Source organism: Giraffa tippelskirchi, chromosome 6 (assembly GCF_054371585.1).
Source record: "Giraffa tippelskirchi isolate mGirTip1 chromosome 6, T2T-mGirTip1v1.2.pri, whole genome shotgun sequence".
Classification (NCBI taxonomy): domain Eukaryota; kingdom Metazoa; phylum Chordata; class Mammalia; order Artiodactyla; family Giraffidae; genus Giraffa; species Giraffa tippelskirchi.
Window position 1 is genome coordinate 82,524,063 of NC_137280.1, and position 21,263 is coordinate 82,545,325.

The 21,263-nt window shown below is 59.1% G+C and overlaps 2 protein-coding genes across 2 annotated transcripts; both read right to left on the reverse strand.

The window, feature by feature from the left end:
• Window positions 1–2,104: 2,104 nt before the first annotated feature.
• On the reverse strand, window positions 2,105–11,167 carry CILP2 (cartilage intermediate layer protein 2). The gene is made up of 8 exons (XM_081496093.1): window positions 11,041–11,167; window positions 10,044–10,142; window positions 8,672–8,944; window positions 7,973–8,128; window positions 6,619–6,897; window positions 5,602–5,710; window positions 5,245–5,402; window positions 2,105–5,026 (listed from the first exon to the last, which is right to left on the reverse strand). The coding sequence occupies exons 1-8, from the start codon at window positions 11,102–11,104 to the stop codon at window positions 2,691–2,693; spliced, it is 3,474 nt and encodes a 1,157-aa protein (XP_081352219.1). The 5' UTR covers window positions 11,105–11,167; the 3' UTR covers window positions 2,105–2,690.
• A 535-nt stretch (window positions 11,168–11,702) lies between these two features.
• Window positions 11,703–21,024, reverse strand: YJEFN3 (YjeF N-terminal domain containing 3). Its single transcript, XM_081496117.1, has 6 exons — window positions 20,942–21,024; window positions 16,137–16,245; window positions 14,101–14,211; window positions 13,769–13,882; window positions 13,534–13,684; window positions 11,703–11,948 (listed from the first exon to the last, which is right to left on the reverse strand). The coding sequence occupies exons 1-6, from the start codon at window positions 20,998–21,000 to the stop codon at window positions 11,743–11,745; spliced, it is 750 nt and encodes a 249-aa protein (XP_081352243.1). The 5' UTR covers window positions 21,001–21,024; the 3' UTR covers window positions 11,703–11,742.
• Between the last annotated feature and the right edge of the window lie 239 nt (window positions 21,025–21,263).

A 21,263-nucleotide genomic window follows, 5' to 3' on the forward strand; every position in this document is an offset into this window, starting at 1 on the left:
CCCCAAGCTGATGGGGTGTGGTCTGGCAGCCCCAGTTTTAGGGGGAGAGCAATGGATTTAGCAGGAGGCAGATGGCAAACGTTTCAGGAGGGAAGGGGTGGGACTCCTGGCTCGGAACTAGAATGGGGTCACTACGCAGTGTCAAGAAGCCCGGGGCTGTCAGCTAAGAGCCGTGGTCTCCTTCTCTTGGAGCCTCAGTTTCCTCACCTAAATACTGAACTGAGTGCTGTCTTCTTGAAGGACTGTCAGCACTTGTGAGGAGGCTCCCAGCTACTGCCAAGCATTTCCTTGGGCCTGACACTTGGCCAGCAGCAGTCTCCCAGCCTGCGTCCCTCTAGGAGCTCCTGCTCACGCCTGGCCCAGCCACTGCAGCTGGGGACAGGGTTTCAGGATGACACCCAGCCACCCCTCTCCCTCTCCTAGGGAAGGGGGGCCAGCAGCCCGCTCCAAATTCAGCTGCCCCAGGCCTGGCATCTGCCGCAGCCCCAACGCTTTCTCAATAAAAGATATTTGGCAGCAGAGCCTGACACCTCATCACACTCGGCCTGGGAGCCAGCTTCTCCTGCGGCTGCAGGGGGAGCCCCCTCCACTCCCGCTGCTTCCCAGGACCCTGACAGGCAGAGCCAGAGTCTGCGTTGCCTGGGGTGGGAACCTAGCCCTCTGAGCCTCCCTGTCAACAGAGGGTGGAGACTGGATAAGTAAGTCCCGATCAATGCAGAGGCCCCGGGCTTCCAGGGGCCTCCCAGCATCTCCCATCTCTTGTCCGTCACAGCCGATCCAAGGGGATGCTGGGGTGCCCGCACCAGGGCTCCAAACCCTCTGCTGGTCTCCAAGCAGAACCCCAGGGCCCACCCTCAGAGACTGGGGTCATACCTCGGGTTTGCTAGATTTTTCCAGACCCTCCAGGCCCCCGAGTCTGCCCCCTGGGCAAAGGGGAGAGCTGGAGAGGTTGGGGGCTGGCGGATGCAGAGTTCACTAGATGGACAAGAGCCAGCAGGCCATGGGTGCTGAGCGCTGACCCCACAGTATGTAGGGCTCTGTGTGGGAGCCTCTCTCCTCCCCAAGGCCAGGCCCTCTCTGGGCCTCTATTGTTAGCACAAGGCTGACACCTCTTAATGCTGGACAAGCAAATCATAAGGGAGCCTGGAGGGGTCGGGTGGACAGGTGGGCAGGGGGTGATAGAAGGGGAAGTGGGTGAGACGGTGGGGATGCCGAAGGCCTAAGCGTGCCCTGAACTCAAACTCAGCCAGGCACCATGGTCCCCCTTCTGGGCCCTGAGAAATGCCACATCCCTGCTTTCTGGTGGCTGATATCTCCAGGTAAAGGGAGTCTTAGGCATGTTCTGAGGGACTGTTGGGCCATCCAGGGAGCCCGCACTCCTGCCAGGATTCACTCCAGAGCCCAGGAAGCTCTTCATCTCTCCTTTTGGAACCTCAGTTTCTCTGTATGGAAAGTGGGGGTGTGATCAGAATAGCACCTGCCCCATGGGGTGTCAGGATGACTTGCCCCGCCAAGCGCACCCAGAGTGCAAGTGATGGTTCTGTGCCTTCTGCACCTCCAGACTGAGAGGCTTGGTGAGATCAGAGGGCTCAGGACCATGGCCTTGGACAGCCCAATCACCATGTGGTCAAGGCGTGGCCAGGCCTCAGCTGGGTGGGACCCAGGGCAGGGCAGCTGTGGCCCCGGCCGCGGAAGTCCAGGGCAGCCTCAATTCCTGCCTCCTGGTGCAAGCGGCCCTGCCAGGAATCCTCCCTGCCCACTGCAGCCCCTGGGCACGTGGCCAGGTGGGAGCCACTGACCACAGCCAGGCAAGGAGGAGAAGGCCAGGGCAGCAGCTGCTACTGTGTTCAGCGGTCAGGGCTGCACGGGCTCGGGCGGCTCATGGGTCAGCTCCACTGACACGTGTCGCAGACACACTTCTGTGGGCATCGGCTGGGGCCTGTGTGCCTGCCTGAGGAGTGTCCAGGACCTCATGGAGGCCTGCAAGCTGCTCTCACACTCATGTTTGTATGTGCTCCGGGCCTGTTTCTGCCTGCCAAGGTGCCTCTGGATCTAGCAGTCCCAGCCCGCATCCTTCCCTCCCCAAGATTGACACCACGAGGAGGAAATGAAGCATCTTTAATTGAATCACTGCCTCAACCCCCTAGAGAATCTCCAAGCACCAAACATGTGAGAACTGTGCCCTCCAGGCCCAGAGCCAAGAAGCCCCTTCCCCAGACCCTCAATGTGCCACCTCCAGATCCCTCCCCACTCACACCTGTGACCAGTCTGCCCGGCTTTGTTTCAATAAATAACCCCAAGAACAAAGCTCAGGGTAGGGGACCCAATGGAACACCCAGCTCAGCACAGAAATCTGAAGAAGCAGATTATCTGAAATTGGGATCAAAATACACATGAAATCAGAGCTGGTATGCGAGCTGGGAATGATCCCCTCTAGGCCTCAGTAGGTCACCACGCCCCCACGATCGCCCCACGACACTGGCTCCCACAGTCAGGACGAACTCCATTTCATGTCACACAGTAAAAATTACGTGCCGGCATTTTCCACCATCATACCTGACTCTGAATCCTGGGCAGGGGACGGGGGTGCCCAGAAACCCTAAGAGACAGCGAGCATCTGGAGAAGGGGGAGTGGCTCCCCAAGGACACAGGGATCGGCGCAGGGCAGAGGGTCAAGGCTGGGGGCCGGGTCACTGCTGGGCCCTGCCTCGGCGGGTGCGGAGTGGACTCGAGGCTCGGGCCTGTACGCGCGCCACCTCGCCCATCTCCCTGCGGATGTCCCCGAGAGCCGCTGACGGGGACTCCAGCAGCCTCTGGAAGAGGCTGGGCCGGCCCGCTGTCGGCTCCCGGCACTGGAAGGTTACGGCTGTGCCGGCATCGGCCTTCATCTCCCTGGAGAAGCCGTCGGAGGAGCCATCAAAGCAGCGGCCGATGGCGATCTCCTTGGCCAGCCTTGGGCTCTGGTCAGTGACCGTGTAGACACCGTAGTTGTGACCCAGAGGGTCCAGCGGGGCCAGCATGGAGAAGGCAGTCAGGTCATCAGTGGGTGCAGGTGGAGGATGCCGAGTCAGGTAATCCTGCAGGAGCCCGTTGACCGCCACACGCCGGCAACTGCCCTGGGGCAAGATGGTCACCAGCGTCCTGTCCACCTGACGCTGGTCGAACAGCATCCCGCTGCACTTGAATTCCACACAGGCGGCAGAGGAGCTAGGGCGCTGGGGGTCTCGGACACTCCTGGAATCCCGAAGCCCGTAGAGCTGGCCCTGGGTCCGGGGATGGCTGCCTCCCAAATTGTGGGAGCGGACCATGTACTCCTGGGGTCCTTGAATCTTCACCTTGAGGAAGCAGGCCCGGAACTCCTGCGGGTTGGGCCACCAGGCCAGGAGATCTCCGGTCCAGGAGGCTGGCGCGCCCTCGCGGAAGGGGACCACGTTGTACTCGTATTTGTCCGCCTCCACACGAGCGAAGCGGAAGTGACTGGCGGTCACCGGGGCCTCCTGGCACTCCCGCAGGCTGCGCCACGGGTACACGGGGCCGTTGGCCTCGGTGGGGTCGCCGGGCCTGGGCTTGGCCAGGTTGATGCGGAAGCCATTGCGCTTGAGGGCGGGGTCGTCGTGGTCTGTGCGCTGGTAAGCCAGCCGGTCCAGGTAGGGCTGCGCCACGCCCACGGTGGCCGGGAGCGGGCGTGGCCGCGAGGGCGCGGGCTCCAGCTCCTCCCCACCCAGGGTGGCCGTGACCACAGCGGTGTAGGCGTCGGGCTGATCGGCGTCGCAGAAGGCGGGGAGGCAGGCGCCGTTAGGGCCGGTGACCGCGCTGTCGAAGCGTCCCCAAGCGCGAGGGTTGGCCGAGAAGCCGGGTGCGGGCTCCAGATTGACCAGCGTGACCACCACGCCCTCCACCTGCTCGCTGGGGGTGAACTTGTCATTGGCGTAGGCGCGCACCTTTACGAAGCAGCGGCGGCGCTCGGGCACGTCCAGGTTGAACAGACGGCGCTCGCGGATCTCCACGTTGCCCACCAGGAAGACCCGCTCCTCCCGGCGGGCCCGCTGGGACGCCAATCTCTCACGCTGGAAGTCGCTCTCTTCTTCCCACAAGCCCGTGTCAGGGTTCAGCGACCACAGCTTCAGGGCCTCTACATGGCCCGGCATCCGGATCTGGTCCGTGGCCACGCGCACGGCCACCAGCCCGGTCTGTAGCTGCTCGGCGGAGCCGGCGGCACGGAGGTCCACCAAGAACATGCCGTAGGTGCGCAGCGGGGCCAGCTCCCCGTCTCTGTCCACAAATCGCAGGTCGCTGGGGGCAGCGGCTGCCGAAGTGAGATTTCGGGGATCCACGAAGGTCACCTGGGCCTCCACAGCCCCCGTGTAGGGTTGACCGTCAGCTCTGCGGAAGGCCCCGGGCGGGATGACCAGCTCTCCTAAAGGGGCCTCCTCTCCCATTTCCCCAAGGGATATCCTGTTGCTCTGGCTGCCGTCTAAAATGATCGGGGCTTTCTTTCTCATGGCCTTGACCTCGTGGTACACGCCGGCACCTCGAGGGTCAAAAGGCAGGACCCTCACAGTGTCCATGAACTGGCCGCTTGGGTCCACAAAGGTCATCACCAGCCGCTGAGTGGAAGGTGCCACCTCGAGGGTGAAGTCACCCTGGTAGGACGTGAAGCCAATGGGCTCCCGGCCCAGCAGGATGCGAGCAAAGCGCAAGGGCTCCCTAGAGTCAGCGGCCACCACGCGTCCCCGAATCAGCCCCCGAAGGGGCAGACATTTCTGACAGCCACACTCAGCCACGATCTTGACTGGGAGGGTGTAGCCAGAGCAGTGGATCTTCCTGCTCTCCAGGCGGCGCACAGAGCAGCAGCGGGAGCCTGCGTCCCCACACCGGGGGCTGGAGCCTGCAGGGCTGGGGCAGAGGGTGTCAGGGCAAAGGCCTACGTCCAGGTAGGTGGGCCCTCTGCCTGGCTGACCACAGTCTTCTGGCAGCTTGATCAGGTGTTCTCGGGGCCGGGGGTCACAGGCTGGCTGGCCTGGGGCTGTGGAGCAAGGAAGCAGGCAGATCAGGGTAAGGGGGGGAGCTCTAGGGAGGCCAAGGCTGGGGGCCTAGATTGGGGTCAGAGGCTCAACGCAGGGGCTCAGTGACTGAGCAAGGTCAGAGATCAGTCTGAAGTTGGGGTCCCATGTGAGGCTGAGTTTTAGCTGGACTTGGGACTCGGTGTCAGGGGTTGGGGGGAGGGTTACTGAGGATGCTCACCCAGCACGGTGAGTCGGGCAGTGCCCGATCGCACGGCCCCTGCGTCATTCCATGCTTTGCAGTGATAGGTGCCTGCCTGGTCTGGGCGGAGCCCATGCAGCTCCAGATGGGCCCCATACCTGTGTGTCCGCCTGTCCAGCAGCGTCCCGTTGTGGAACCTGGGGGGTGGCAGGTGAACAACATTATGGGTGTCCTTGGCAGAGGGGAGGGGCTGCATCCACCCCCCCCCCCACCATGCAGCACAAGGAGGCTGCAGAGCAGCTTCCTCTGGGTCTCCGAGGCACCACGCATCACAGGATGCCCATTCCAAGCCCATAGCTGGGCGAGAGACCCATGAGCACGAGGCAGGGCACTCACCAGGAGTATTTCTTGGGCATGGGGGTGCCTGAGGCTTTGCAGCAGAAGGTCACATTCTGGCCAGCCTCTCGAACTCGAGACTCGGGGTGCTTCACCAGGTAGGGCTTCTCTGGGGGCAAAAGCAGCAAAGGTCAGGGTCCAGCTTCTCCCAGTGACCCTTCCCAAGAGTCAGGTGCCATCCAGTCCCTTACACTGATGCCCTGTTTCACCTACCTGGGTCTTTTCCGATGACTCTCGCCCCACTCACTTTTACCCCACATCTGCTGGAGACTGTACCCTTAATGCAGAATCTATTTTTTTCCCTTTAGCCACAGACTTTATTGTTTGAATATTTGCAGCTATTATTCTATACACAAATTTTAATTTCTTTTTTTTTTAATTTTAATTTCTTATAGAACTTTGTATTTCTTATTGCTGGGTCACTTCACTCTCCATTTTATGGCACATTTCAATCAAGAAGTATTTCCCTAGAGCACAATCTGCCTGATTGTGGGTTGTTGTTATTGTTCAGTTGCTAAAGTGAAAGTTACAGTCGTGTCTGACATTTTGCAGTTCCATGGACTATAGCCTGCCCGGCTCTGCTGTCAGGCTCCATGGAATTCTCCAGGCAGGAGTACTGCAGTGGGTTGCCATTTCCTTCTCCAGGGGATCTTCCCAACCCAGGGATCAAACTCGGGTCTCCTGTATTGCAGGCAGATTCTTTACCAATGGAGCCACTAGGGAGTTTAGTTGCTAAGTTGTGTCCAACTCTTTGCGACACTATGGACTGTAGCCCACTAGGCTTCTCTGTCCATGAGATTTCCCAGGCAAGAATGCTGGAGTGGGTTCTTAATGCCTAATCTTAATGCTTCCCTTTGCAACTCACGTCTCACCCCACATCTTCTCTAAGGACTGTGACATTTTATTTCTTGCCCCATTGACCTCGCTGTGCATCATATCATCCCAAGTGCTTGGTGTCACCCAGAGTTACCTCCCCAGTTCCTCAGCCCTTCATCCCTCTTGCCATGAGGCACTTACCCAGCTTATTAAGGACAACAGTGACCACAGCAGACATGGAGCTGTTGGCCTGGGCCTGGGCCATGCCTGCAGAAAAGCCATCCATTTGGGCACTGACGTTGGCTCGGCTGCTGGCACAGACTCCAGGCATCCGGAAGGTTCCACGGGCATCACTAGAGGCTATGGTGCCAGGCCAGTCTCTCAAGGAGACCCTGGCTCCTGGCAGCGGATGCCCAGATGGGGTGACCACTGAGCCCAGAAGAATGTGGTCGGGGCACCCACAGGTGTTGGGGCCACACCCTGGAGGGACACAGGGAGGCACAGAAGACTCTTGACCCCTTCCTTTGGGAGGGCTTTCCTCTCCATCAGTCACTCAGCAAAGGCACCTAGGCACCCTGCCCACCTTGTTGTACTCAGAGAGTCCTCAGCATGGGCCTGCTTGGAGCAGCCCCTGCTGTGAAGGACATGGGGCTGAGTGGTCAGGGCTGGGGCAAGACGGGGGACCTGGGGTCCTGGTGTGAGGGAGATGCCCTGGGGAGGGACCAGGTTAGCTGACTCTCACAGGCCAGAGAGGCTCCTTCTAGCATGAGAGGAAATGTTCGGGCAGGGGCTGGGGGCCCAGCAAGGGGCTGGGGCTTGGGCCCAGAACCTCTCCCTCCAGTCCCAATCCTGCGGTTTCTCCATAAAATGGAAAATTCCACTGGAAACTTCAGGGCAGAGGCATGGAGAACGCAGAGCCAAGCAGGGTAGGGTGGGGACCCCACCACCCCATTGGCCACAGTGCTCCCCCACCCTGCTGCGGGCTCTGCTGGGGCAGTCTCCAGACCGTGTTTGTGGAGCCCAGGCCTGATTGGAATTTCCAGTCGCCTCCTGGCTGGCCTGGTGTCCGGCCCTGGGAGGGCCTGGGCATCGTGTCTGCCAGGGTGTGAGCGCGTGTCCGCGTGGGCGTCGGGGGACGAGCGGGGACTGCCAATGCCATGCAAGTGTGCACCCCGAGTACATGAGCCAACTGCTGTGTGTGTCCACGTCCACCGGAATATCCATACACCCCATCATGCACACAGAGGAAGCGCCTCCACAGATCTGCCCATGACTGGACATGACCCCCGTGAAGTCCACCCGTCCAGATGTACACTTTTACCAGTGCTCCTCGGGGGCCCAGAAGGGAAGGAAGAGCCATTCTCCACGTGGTCCAAGTTCTGCTCCTCCAGGCTCCGCTCCTACGCCCAGACTCCGCCTCCTCTCTCCCGGCACCTCCCCATCAGACTCCACCCTAATTAGCCCCTCTAGGTACTTCCCTCAACCGGCCCCGCTCCCATCACACCCAGGCCCCGCCTCTAGTCCGCCTATCTCCTCCAGGCCCCGCCCCTCCTACCTGGACACCGAGGCCTCACACACTTCTGCGCCTCCGAGGGACGCCCAGGACACGCATCCCCCGCGGGGCTTGGGCAGCGGCGGCGGCGCAAACGACGGCCTGGCCCACAGCTCCCCGAACAGGGACCCCACGGGCCCCACGAACCCCACGTGGCCTCTGGGGAGAGGGCAGGGATGGGGGCGTCAGGTGGCCGCCCATCCCAGAAACCTAGAATCTGGTGACAGTGTGGGGCTGGAGGACGCTCCTGGCACGTGCATCAGAGAGAAGTCCTACCCTCTCCCCGCCAAGGCGAACCGGTCGAATGTGCAGTGGAGGTACGGTGGTCCACCCCCAGCACCGCCCCCCCACCTCCCTCTCCCCCCCGCTCAGCCGAGCTATTCTTTCTGCGTCTCACACGTGTCTGGGGCTCAAAACACGCTTTCACAGGACGAGATGAGCAAATGAGGGCAGCAAGAGGGAGATGCATTCCTGGGGACCCCTTCCTGCTCCCCACTACCTGGGCCCCCGCCATTTCAGCCCATCCCTTCCAAAACCCCTTTTCTACCCCCTCCAGCCCTCTCCTGTGGCCTTGGTCCTAAAGGACCCCCCTCTTCCTAGCCACGCCCACATCCTCTTGGTCCTGCCCCCTCCCCAGAACCATATATTCAGGCCTCCTCCACCTCCCGCCAGTCCCGGCGGCCCCCTGAGCCCCGCCCTCACCGAGCGGGCAGCGGAAGCGCACGTGGTAGTTGGAGCAGCGGCGGCCTCGGGGCTGCTCGCGGTTGAGGCACCAGAAACCGCGCGTGGGGTTCAAGTGTACGCGCTCGCCGACGTCCGAGGGCAGGGCCCAGTCTGTGGTGCGCGCCTCCAGCGCCAGCGGCCTTGGGCACACGCGTGCCGGCCCGTAATAGAAGCGGATCGCGGCTAGGCTCTCGAAGTCACCGTCGCCGCCCGGGTGGTCGACGTTGAACCAGGACGTCCACTCGCTGGCCTCTGCGGGCACCACAGGCGCTGGGACCCGGGCCGCAGCCGGTCGGGCCCCATCAATTCATTCGAAAGCCCGGGCCTGCCCACCCCCATCTCACGTTTAAGCCGGGCTGCCCTGCGCTCAAAAGTGCATGGGCCAGCCCAGCCTTCCCAGATCCAGAGCCCTCGAGCACAGAGGGAGCTGCAAAGGGATCAAGGGAGGTTGTTTTCCTCTTGCCGCCCCCCTAGTTCTGCTGCTCTGCTCAGTACCCAAGCTGGCCCAGGAGTGCAAGCTGAGCTCTTGCCACTGCGTCACCAACCCCCACTCTCAGAATTTAGAACCCTTGAGAGTAAGGAGATGTAAGGGCAGCAGGAGGAGCCCCGCCTGAGACCAGCCCTTCTGCTGCCCTTCCCCAGCCCCCCCATCAGTGCCAACTGGGATCTTGCTTGTGCTGTGCTTAGTCGCTCAGTCATGCCTGACTCTTCGCGACCCCATGGACTGTAGCCCGCCAGGTTCCTTTGTCCAGGGGGTTCTCCAGGCAGGAATACTGGAGTGGGTTGCCATGCCCTCCTCCAGAGGATCTTCCCAACCCAGGGATGGAACCCAGGCCTCCTGCATTGCAGGCGGATTCTTTACCGTCTGAGCCACTAGGGAAACCCCCTAAGGGACCTTGCTTACTGCTCACTGAACCCATCAGGCACCCTCAGTTTCAGGGAAGCCAGAGGTAGGAAGGGTCTGGCCTCTCACAGGTTGGCTACTGTTTCCATCAGTCCCCCAGGGGGGGGCTCACTTCTCTCTTGATTCAAGAGCAAGTGAAATAAAACCTTCCTAGCTGGGAAAGAGACCTGGGTACCAGAACTCTTGCTTCCTTGTCTGAACTGAGCTGGTTGTCCTGCCATGCCACTCCACCCCACCCCCTCTGGCTTCCTCCTGGACAAACAGCCTGGACTCTCCCTGCTCCTAAAACTTAAGACCTCTTAGGGCACCACTTCCAGGGGCTGCCACGCCCAGGGACGCCTCCTGCATTCTTCACCCAGCTCACATCCCCCTTCTCACATGACCCCACCAGCCAGAGCTCCCACAGAGCCCACAGCAGAACCAGGACTCAGACCCAAACTGACTCACCTTCCCAGTCCTCCAGGGCTGGCGAGGGCTGGCCAGGGCGCAATGATGAACCTTCAAGGCCCCACGCAGTCACCGTGGGCTCCTCGGCGGCAGGAGTACCTATTAAAGGGGTGAGGTGTGGCGGGGGGGTGGGGAGACCTCTGTGAGCATGTGAGGTGCTGCCATGGTCTCTCTCATTTCACAGAGGAGAAGCCAGACTCCAACCTCAGCGGACCCCAAGAACAGCATCCTTCCCTTCTACAGGAAGCCTCCCCTGACCTCCCCACCTGGTCTCTCACAGCCCCATCCCTCACTCAGACACAGCCCCTTAGGTTGGGGAAGTCTGTCCACTTCACTCCCCCAGACCCAGTTCTCCCACTGTGTTCAATGGCCATGAGTTCAGTTGGCTGTGCCCCTCTCTGCCCTCATCTTGATCTGAGTTTTCCTTCATCCCTTTGCTGGCTCCCTCAGTCTACCTTACATCCCTGCACTCAGGGCCCAGGCTGCTAAGGGGAAGTCCTTGGAATCTAGCCTGGCTTCTCTGGCCTCGAGGTGTCTGTGATAGCCAGGCTGGGCAGTGACAGACAAGTCCCTTCCCTCTTGGAGTCTCAGTCTCCCCATCTGAAAAATAGGTCCAGTCCCTGGCCCTATTGAGTGTTCCAGAGCTGGGAGTTTCTTTTCTGAGTGGTGTGTGTGTGTGTGTGTGCAAGAGGGGAGGAGTTCGGTGAGAGGGGACAGTTCTGACCCCTTCATCCTGGGGACAGATGATTCAGGGCCCAAACGCTGTGGCTGCGATGGATATCCCGCAGTCCCCTCTTGCCCCCAGGGGGTCCCGGACGGAGCTCCATCTTTTCCTTGCCCCCTCACTCCACTCCCGAGGCGGGCAAGGCGGCCGCAGCGTGGGGGAAGTGAGTGGGTCCCTTGGTTCTGTCTCCCGGCTCCGGCTGCTTGCCAGGTCCTCTGCCAGCCGTTCGGGCGCCTGGAGCGGGGGCTGGGCGGGGGTCTAGGGGCGCCTCACCTCGGGCCCCCGCCAGGAGTGCGGCGGCAGCACAGAGGCAGAGCAGTGTCGGCAGTGACGCCATGGCCAGGTCCGAAGGCCGGAGGGAGGGTCCCAGCTCCGCTGCGCGCTCGGGTCGGACTCCCGCGGGTCTGGCGGCCGCTGGGGCTGAGGATGGGGGAGGGACGCGGCCGCAGGCCACGCCCCATACAGGCCACTCCCCGTTCGAGAAACTCCTCGGCCCGAGGTGACTTGGGTGAGCACCCCTCTGGGGCGACCCCCTCGGTGCATCCGGCTGTACCTCCGCCCTCGTCGCCGACTGGAAGTCCTTTCCTGAGCCCACCCTCCCTTCTCCGCGTCGGGAAGTGCCTCCTGGAACACAGCCTGAAGCCGTCCGGACCTTGAGGCTTTAGGCAGCCCTTTAGGCGGCTAGAAATCCTCCCCCGGGTCTCTCTTCAACTCTATTGGCTTTAGGTCGCCCCTAGCAGGCTGGAAATCAATCCCACCCGGAATCTACCCGCCACTCTTCTGGCTCGAGTTTTCTCGGAGGCCAGCGGGAAGTCCCATGTACATCTGCCCTCCATCCCTCCCGCCTTGGGCCACCGGAGGACCGGTGGGAAGTTGCCCCCCGAGTGTGCCCGCCCCCGCGGCAGACGCGGCGCACAGAGGAGGCCCAGGCGAGGTGGCAGTGGTGGTACGTCTGTTTATTGGCGCGGGCGCTTATCAAAGCGCCGCGATGCAGTCGGTGCCCGTGTACCCCGGCAGGCGCAGAGCGAACTTTCGGCGCACGTCGTCGGGCACGAACCTGCCCGCCACGAAGTGGTGGCGCCCTGAGAAGCGGCCGGCGCAGCGCTTGGGCGCCGCCAGCGATACGAGCACGTCGGGTCGTAGCCCGTCCTCGGCGTCGCCGCCAGTCTCCGGGTCCCAGCCTGAGGGACAGAGGATGGGAGGCGGGGAGCCGGAGCTGGGAGGGGTGCGCGCTCTCAGGAGTACCGCCGCCCACCACCCACTTCCCCTTCCCCAGCCAGCACGGCCTCGGCTCTGACACGTGAGTCCTGGTCAGACCTGCCTCCCCATAAAGCTGAGCCTCTGTCCTCAGGCCAGTTTCTCCTCCCTCGTTGGATATGTTTCCCTCCCGCTCTGACCACAGCCTTTGCCTTCATACTTGTCTGTCTGCTCCCATCCTGCTACCCAATCCTCCTCCTCCATCTGACTCAACCTTTGCCATCAGACTACATTTCTACCTGCTGCTCTTCCCAATCAGACCTGTGTGTCTGCCTTCTGACCTGTCTGTATCCTTCCCTCCCTAACAGTCCTAAGATCCCCCTCTTAGACTTAAGTCTCTTTCCACCCAGACCTCACAGCCTCCTCTGACCAGATCCCCACCCTCTACTCAGAATACACTTCTCACCTCCATCCTCAGTCAAGCCTCCCCCACCAGACCTGTCTCTTTGCGCCAGGTTCTTGCCTCTGAAGATTTGCCCTGCCCTTAGCAATGTGAGCATCCATCCTCCTCCTTCTGACGAGAGACTCTTCCCTCTGACCTGCCTTCATCCTCAGACTAGATCTTGCCTTTTGGCTTCACAGGTCCCAGCCCCTCCCTCACTGGACCATAGCCTCTGCCATATCTCAAATGAGCCTCCACTTTCAGACTTGGGGTCTTGCCTTCTCTCCCATCTCCGACCTGTCTGGGGCCGCTAACTGAAAGCCTCCTCCCTCGGACTTTTTATTTATTTAAAATGTGTGTTTATTTATTTTTTGGCCACACACTGCAGCATGTGAGATTTTAGTTCCCTGACCAGAGCTCACACCCGTGCCCCCTGCATTGAAAGTGCAGACTCTTAACTGCTGGACCGTCGGGGAATTCCTCCTCCCTCTGACTTTAGTCCTGCCTTCTCTGGCCCTAGCTTCCACCCTCAGATTAGGGGCCACTAATAACCCCTCCTGACCTAACAGGGCGACCCCCTCTGTCCTAGGCTGTCTGTTCAGACACCAGCTTGCAGCCTCTCCCCCTGACTAGGCAGCCCACCTCCTCCTTTAGCCACCATCCCCAGCTCTGTGGCATCCTGTTGGTATGACCCTGGGGTCTTGTAAGCCAGGGGATGTCCCCCTGAGACTGGTTGCCCCCATGGAGGGTCCGGCTGGCTAGCAGCTGTTTGTTCCATCTGCCTGTTGCCTAATGGTTCCAACAGGCACGGGGCGGCGGCCAGGATGGGCGAGGCCTTTGCCGAGTGAGCTCACGTCTGCCTGGGCGACTGGGCCAGGATGGGCAGAGAGCAGGCCGTGCTGGGTGTAAGGGGGAGGGGATCCAGGGTCACCTGGGCTCCAGCCTGCGCACTGCCCATCCAAAGGATGGGCATGACCCTCGGCCTCACCCAGAGTGTAGAAGCCATCCATGGTGAGGAAGCATGCTCGGGGTGGGCAAACAGGCTGGGACCACCAGAAACCAGGGCATAGGGGCCTCCACCCAAGCCCGCCTCCCCGCCCTTCATGCCCCCCCTCCACCTGGCGTGCCTGAGGGGATGTCCAGGCTCACAAGCGGGATGGACAATAGCTTCAGCGTGGCCAACGCGCGTGTGCAGGGACCCCCGACCTCACCCGGCTCCACACCAGGGCCCAGCACAGCGTCCACCACCAGCCTGTAGGCGTTGTTGATGAGCTGCACCTGGGAGAGCGAGGCAGAGGCAGGGTCAGGGGGCGGCCTTGGGGCACTGTCCCCCACCACCCCTCGGCCGCCACCCAAGCTGACCTCTGCGGGCAGGTAGGACAGGAAGGGGATGTCCATCTTCTCACACTGAGTAGTCAGGTCCTGGTGCAGTGGGTCCAGTGAGCGTGTGGGGTAGAAGATGGTGGGTTCGTACTCCTGCGGGAAGCAGGAAAGGGTCAGCACTGGGACCCTCCCCGGCTCCCCACTAGGCCTCTGCTCCCAGCTTGGCAGGAACTGCCTGACACAGGGCGTATTCTGTGACCTGACGTGCTTGTCTCCCCCCAGGACACTGACCAGGGGATCAAGCAATATTTTCAGGGATGCGGGAGGCAGGGGCGGGACCCTGGGAGGCCAAGGGCATCCTCGCTACTCACAAACATGCGCAGGTGCCGTGCGCACACCAGCCCCACGGCTCCGTTCTGCTCTGGGCCGCACACGACCAGCACCGTCCTCTGCTTCCGGGAGAGAGCGGGCAGAGGGAACACCTGGCAGGGGCACAGCAGAGGCAAAGGCATGGTGTTTGGAACTCCTCCTTAGTCCAGGGAGGAAACTGAGGCCCAGGGTAGAGGAAGGAATAGGGCTCGGGCCAGAAGGCAAGAGGCCAAGACTTGGGGGAGAGGTGTTCTGGGGGTGGCACGGGGCCTCTAGGGGCCTTGGTTTCCCTGTTGGAGATTCAGAGTCCTTGCCTCAGGCTCTCTCAAGCTGGAGCAGAGAAACTTACCTCCTGCCACTACCCGAGCCCGGAGTGCGGTTTGTTTATTCTCGGCCTGAGTTGCAGACATTCTTCCACCTTTTTCCACTGTGGTGGCTGCCCCTCCCCCGCCCATGTTTCCAGGCCTCATCCCTCCAGGAGGCCCCAGAGTTGGGGGCGGGAGGCGGGGGGGGGGGGTATTTTTCCAACCCGCCGTGCCTGTCTCTCCGTCTGTCCCTCTCCCTTGGCCTCTGTCCTCACTCCCTGTCTTTCTCTCTGTATCTCTCAGACTGCCCATAGGTTGGCCTTGGCTTCTTTGCTCACACCCCATCCATGGTTCTGGAGACAGACCCAAGGGTAGAAGGCTCAGTTTTCCAACTTGCTTCCTATATGACTCTGGGCAAGCCATGTTACTTCTCCTGAGTTGTTATATGTTGTTCTTCCAACTCTTCTGGGCCCGATCCTTTTAGAGTAATGATAATATTATATTTGTTTCTCTCCAGTCTCTGTATTCGCCTCTGTGTCTCTCTTTCTCTCCGTCTCTGTCTCTCTCAGACTCTCTGCGTCTCTCTTTGACGCAGGAGCTGAGTCTCAGCCCTGTCTCTCTGCATGGCCTCAGCTCACTCTCCTCCTGGCACCTCTATCAAGCAGGAGTAACAGTGACTCTGACGGGCTTGTGGGGTCTCCAGGGGGCCAAACTATACTCTAACTTCCAACCACACCAAGGGAGTTCTTTCCTTTTGGAGTCTCCTCCCCAGGGTCTCAGCAAGGTCCTGACTCACCCTGATCATACCTATGACCCCACCACGCCATGCCCAGAGCCCCAGACCTGACCTAGTCAGGGAGAGTCATAATGTCTGGCTGGCTTGACTCTGGACAGACACAAAGCTTTCAGTGTGAAAACTGGATGGTTGGCCTTCAACAGCCAAGCATGAGGTTACTTCACTGGGTTTGCTTTTGTGGCTTTGATTTTCATTGTTCTTACCTCTGAGCATCTCACTCAGGATATGTTTCACTTGTAAATAGGAACGTTTCAGTTAAAAAACAGTTGAATCCACGTAAAGAAAGATATGAAGTTTTTTCAAAAGTATACAGTGGTGATCAGAAGAAGATGAAGAAGGGGAGGAAGAGGTTACCTGCTGGAGCCCTGACTCAATTGGGCACTTTTCTAAAGAGTTTGTGTTTATTCATTGGTGTCAGTTTATTACCCTTTTTCAGGTGAGGAAACAGGCCCAGCGTGGTCTGGCAACATGTCATGAATCACTGGATAGCAGTCGTCTCTTGCAGGCACTTTGAAGTCTGGAGATTTGTCCCAAAGCCAAATATAGCTCTACTCCTACCCTTCTGGGCCTCAGTTCCTGCACCCGTGGCAGGTAGCTGTTTGGGGGTGTTCAGACTTAGGAATCTGACGTCCCCTCTGCTCAAGACCCAGGAGGTGGCAGAGACAGGCAGTCAAGGGCCCCAGACACATCTCTGTAGTTGCTTCCACATCTCTGGGGACGCCTGTCTCTGTCCTGACGCTCAGCAACCCCCTGGCCCGGGCCAGTGATGGACCTTGGTTTCCTCATCTGAGTGATGGGCTGGGGTGGCCCCAAGCCAAGAGGGCTTTCCTGAGGGCCAGAACTGACCATCCTGGCCAGGGGGGTCACGCAGCTAGCCTCCGCCTTGGCGAGCTGGCCCTCTGCTCAGGGTCGAGGTGGAGAAGCAGGGCTCAGGTACCTTGGTCACAGCGACAGCACTCGCGTGGCCACACCACTCCACCAGCTGCTGCCGCCCAAAGCGATAATCCTCCAGCAGCTCCCGCTCCAGGGCCGCTGCCTCCGCTGTGCTGAGGGTCAGAGCGGGGAGACACAGAGAGATGGAGAGAAAGACTGAGAGGCAGACACTTGGCTGGAGCCAGAAATGCGCCACCGGTGTTCTGAGCCAGGCCCTAACACCACCCCCACCCTCGTGCCCAGAGCTGAAGACCCCCCTCAGTTTCCTCATCTGTCCCAAACGCGGTTGAAGGGAAGCCTGCCAGGAAGGCAGTGGGAGTTTTGAACACAAGCCTGAGGCACGGGAGCCCTCTGGTGGTAGACGAAGCACATGGCAATGCATGTTGGTTCCACTGCCCCAGAGCCATGTATGGATGTAAGAGCTGGACCATAAAGAAGGCTGAGAGCTGAAGAATGGATGCTTCCGAACTGTGGTGCTGGAGAAGACTCTTGAAAGTCCCTTGGACTGAAAGGAGATCAAACCAGTCAATCCCAAAGGAAATCAACAACGAATATTCATTGGAAGGACTGAGGCTGAAGCTGAAGCTTCAATACTTTGGCGACCAGATGAGAAGAGCTGACTCACTGAAAAAGACCCTGATGCTGGGAAAGATTGAGGGCAAAAGGAGAAGGGGTGAGAGAGGATGAGATGGTTGGATGATATCACCAACTCAGTGGACGTGAGTTTGAGCAAACTCCGGGAGATAGTGAAAGACAGGGAAGCCTGAAGTGCTGCGGTTCACGGGGTCAGAAAGAGTCAGACATGACTTAGTGACTGAACAACAATAAAAATGGGGGCCTCCCCCAGATGCCTGAAGCCCCCCAAGGCAGGAGGAACCCAGCGCAGGTAACAGAGCATGAAGGACTTAGTTGTTGGGGGCAATGTGTGGATTTTAGGCAGCGGAAACCACTGAAGGAACTCTAGGACACTGGAGGGGGCAGACTGGGCCGGAGGTGCCTGGGAGAGATGGGTTTTAAAGGCTGCAGAGGATTTTAATGGTTCACATGAAGTGGTGGCTGTGGGGACTGCAGCCATGAGATTCATTGGTGATTCTTCTTTAGATACAGTGATAAAATTCAAATAACTGTGGACTTCCCTGGTGGCACAGTGGATAGGAATCTGCCTGCCATTTCAGAGGACACAGGTTCGATCCCTGGCCTGAGAAGATTCCACATGCCACAAAGCAACTAAGTGTATGTGTCACAATTACTGAGCCTGCACTCGAGAGCCCACGTGCTTAGAGCCCGTGCTCTGCAACAAGAGAAGCCACGGCAGTAAGAAGCCCGGGCACTGCAACAAAGAGTAACCCCCACTCACGGGAACTAGAGAAAGTCCAAACAAAGCCAGAAAGACCCAGTGCAGCCAAAAATAAAAGAAGTTAAAATAAATTAATTTTAGAAAATTCAAATCATCGTGGCCAGAGAGATGGAGCTAACGTAGTTGAAGTGAAGCTCCGCCCCCAGCTTGCTGAGTGACAGGTCTGACTCCTCCGAGCCTTGCTTTCTTCCTCCTTTGCAAAAGTGTAGGCAGGACAGGCTAGATAATTTTTGAGGTCCAGGGCAGAATGCAAATGTGGGGCCCCTTGATCAATAATTATTAAGAATTTTAACATGGTGATGGCAGAGCATTAAACCAAGTATTGGGCCCTTCTAAGAGCAGGGCCCTGGCCCCAGTTTAGGGGGCCTTCCAAGGGACATGGGCTTGGTGGCTTCAGAGAGGAAAAGCTGGCACTGAGGAAGGGAAGATGTTCCTCATGCCAGACTCAGGGGCTGGAGCAGCTGAGCAGAGTCTATAGCCTGATGCCAGCTTCCCCTAGCCAGGACCCCTCCCAGGTGAGGAGGAGCACTTGCCCCCAGCTTATTAGCACACCCTTGAGCATAATAACAATAATAATGATACATATAATAATAATTATTATTATTACTTTAAAAGGATCGGGCTCAGAAGAGTTGGAAGAACATATAACAACTCAGGAGAAGTAAAATGGCTTGCCCAGAGTCACACTGGAAGCAAACTGGAAAACTGAGCCTTCTACCCTTGGGTCTGTCTCCAGAGCCATGGATGGGGTATGAGCAAAGAAGCCAAGTCTGACCTACAGATAGGCAGAGGTTTATTGGGATGAATCCTGAGGTTCTTTTCTTAAATTCTGTGAGTAGGAGACTACAACCTTCTAGCTAATTTTGTAGTATGCCCACGCCGGGCAGCAGGAAGGCTGGAGGTGGGAAGCTAGGACTGCTATGGGATGGGAAGTCAGGGAGGGCTTCCTGGAGGAGCTGACCTGGAGTGCCATGGGAGGTAATCCAAGTGGCAAGAACAATGAGGGTCAAGGTCCTGTGGTGGAAATGTCCGATTCAAGAGACAGAAGAGAAGCAGAGTGAGTGAGGCTGAGAAACTTGGTCAGACACACATCAGGGTGTCACACGGATGGAGACGGGAGGCTTAGAGCAAGGTGACATGCCTCGTGACCCCAGCAAGCAGAGCCACATTCAACCCCAAGCTTGTCTGTGGCTGACGCTGTAGGTTGAAGGGCCGGGTAGGGAAAAGGAGCTCCTGGTGGGGCCATATGAAGAGCGCCCCCAGGGCAGGCAGGCCCAGGGCCTTCTCTGGTGGCTCAGTGGATAAGAATCCACCTGCCAACGCAGGGGACACAGGTTTGATTCCTGGTCTGGGAAGATTCCACGTGCTTTGGAGCAACTAAGCTCATGCATCACAACTACGGAGCCCAGGAGCCACAACGACCGAGGCCACGTGCTCAGGGGCCCACGAGCCACAACTACTGAGCCTGCGAGCTGTAATTACTGAAGCCCACACATCTAGAGCCTGTGCTCTTCAACAAGAGAACCCACCAGGATGAGAAGCCAGTGCTCCGCGACAAAGAGTAGCCCCCCCACGCCACTAGAGAAAGCCTGTGTGCAGTAACACGGCTCATTCCCCCATCTGCAGCTTGCAACAGCTCTGCTGCCCCCCTGGGAGGGCTGGGGAAGATCATCCATACTCCTCTGTTTTCCCTCGGTTCTGAAGATTTGACCTCTGGCCTCCATGTGGAGGCTTCCTGGGATTCCCTGGTGGCTCAGATGGTAAAAAATCTGCTTGCAAGGTGAGAGACCTGGGTTCCATCCCTTGGAAAGATCCCCTGGAGGTATAGCAACCCACTCCAGTATTCTTGCCTGGAGAATCCCCATGGACAGAGGGGCCTGGCAGGTATGGCAACCCACTACAGTATTCTTGCCTAGAGAATACTCATGGACATAGGAGCCTGGCGGGCTATAGTCCATGGGGTCGCAAAGAGTCAGACATGACTGAGCGGCTTTCACTCCATTATCTTCCTGCCTAGCGGGTCACCGGAGTGACAACCGGGACTCCACAGGCAAAGGGAAGTCCAGGAACCTGAGGGTTGGGGCAGCAACTGCTCCAAGTCGGGGAGGGGATATGGCAGAGCTGTTATGGGACTGAGGAGCGGAGGGTGCTCAGTTTATGAGGGTGCCTCTTGCTTCTCCCAACCTCTGTCCCCAGGAGAGGAGCTGCAAGGCTCCAGGATTTGCCCACCAGCCCCAGAAGGAGCAAAAGCCCCAGAGGGGGCTTTTTAGAGGTGAAGCTGTGAGGCCAGGGTGTCTGTGCCAGACACTCCCTGCTTTCTCAGCTCCAACTGCTTCTCTCCACCCTCCCACCTCTGCCCACCAGTCCTGTGTCACTGCTCACCTGGCTGCCTACTGCAATCTCATCCCCTCAAACTCAACACGAGCCATGGGGCTTTGAAAACTTGAATGCCAGATTTCCCAAACCTCCCCGGCATTCAGAGAATATTTATTCAAATTCCTCACCAGACTTACATGCTCCCCAGTATGTCTCCCACTTTGGCCTCCTCTCCCCATGTTCTACTCTACCCAACACACAGCACCTCATCACTCCCCGGTAGGCATTTGAGGCCCCTCTGTCCCCCACACCAGGTGAAGTCACAGCTCCAGCTGCTAGAACATTTTCCTCCCCCTGCCTCGCATGTGCTGGGTCTCTAGCTGAGTCTGGATACCAGCCAAGTACTGCACAGGACCTGCCTTGAGAAGAGGGGCTGAGTGGACAGTGGGCGGGTGGCAGCACAAAGGGCCATGGGGTCTGGTTTAGAGAGAGGTCTACAGCCTGGCTTGGGGACCCATATCACACACACTTAGAGGACACAGGAGGATGACTTAGGATCAGGTGGAAGACACAACCACAGCTGCCAGCTCCAGACCCCAAATTCATCAGCCCACCGGCAAGTGGCCCATGTATTTAAAAATCGCTTTAATCCGAGCTCAGCCAGGGGCTTCCCTCCCCAGTCTTCAGTTTTATTCTCCAAACAAGGGGTTTAGTAGCAGAGGGGACTACCAAGGAGGGTGTGAGCATTTGAGGAGCTGAGAGCCTGCAGCTCTTCCGATGGGGAACAAGGGGTATGGCTCCAGGGTCCCTGGGAAAGATGGAAAGAGGAGGTGGGCCTACTTAAGCTGTGTGTGTTTGGCGGAGGTGGGGGGTGGGGGGAGAAACCAGTGGTGCTGATGAATAATTCATGAGGGGCAGGCCTGCTGCAGAGGCCGTTTCCCTGGCAACGCAGCTTTGGAGGTGTTGGCAGCCGCAGACTTAGTCCCTCCAACGAAATTCGAAATTCCGGGATAGGTCTGGCATTCTCCCCGTCCCCCATCCCGGCCATGCCTCTGCCTCCCATCTACAGCCCCTGGTTCCCCAGGCCTTCTTCCAGCCATGCCCCTGCTTCCCTCTGGTCCCTCTCCCTGGCTGACCTGAGGAAACACCGCTCTTCGGGCGCCTCCGCTAGGTCCGGGCCATCCGTGCTGCTCATGGTGGAGGTGATCTGTGTGCACGCAGGCAGCCACCACTGCCACAGCCTTTTAAATGCATCCCTGGGCGGAGGGGGCGTCCCCTCTCCTCCCGCCCACTCTGTGTGTCCGCCAATCAGGAGACCCGCGAAGGCGCTGCGCACGGCCATTGGTTGTAAAGTGCAAGTGGACTTAACCCCTTTGTGCCAGGAGTGGAGCTGCCCATGGGATGGCGGGAATCTCAAAGTTCCAAATACCGGCACGGAAACAAAGTCTGGAGGGACAG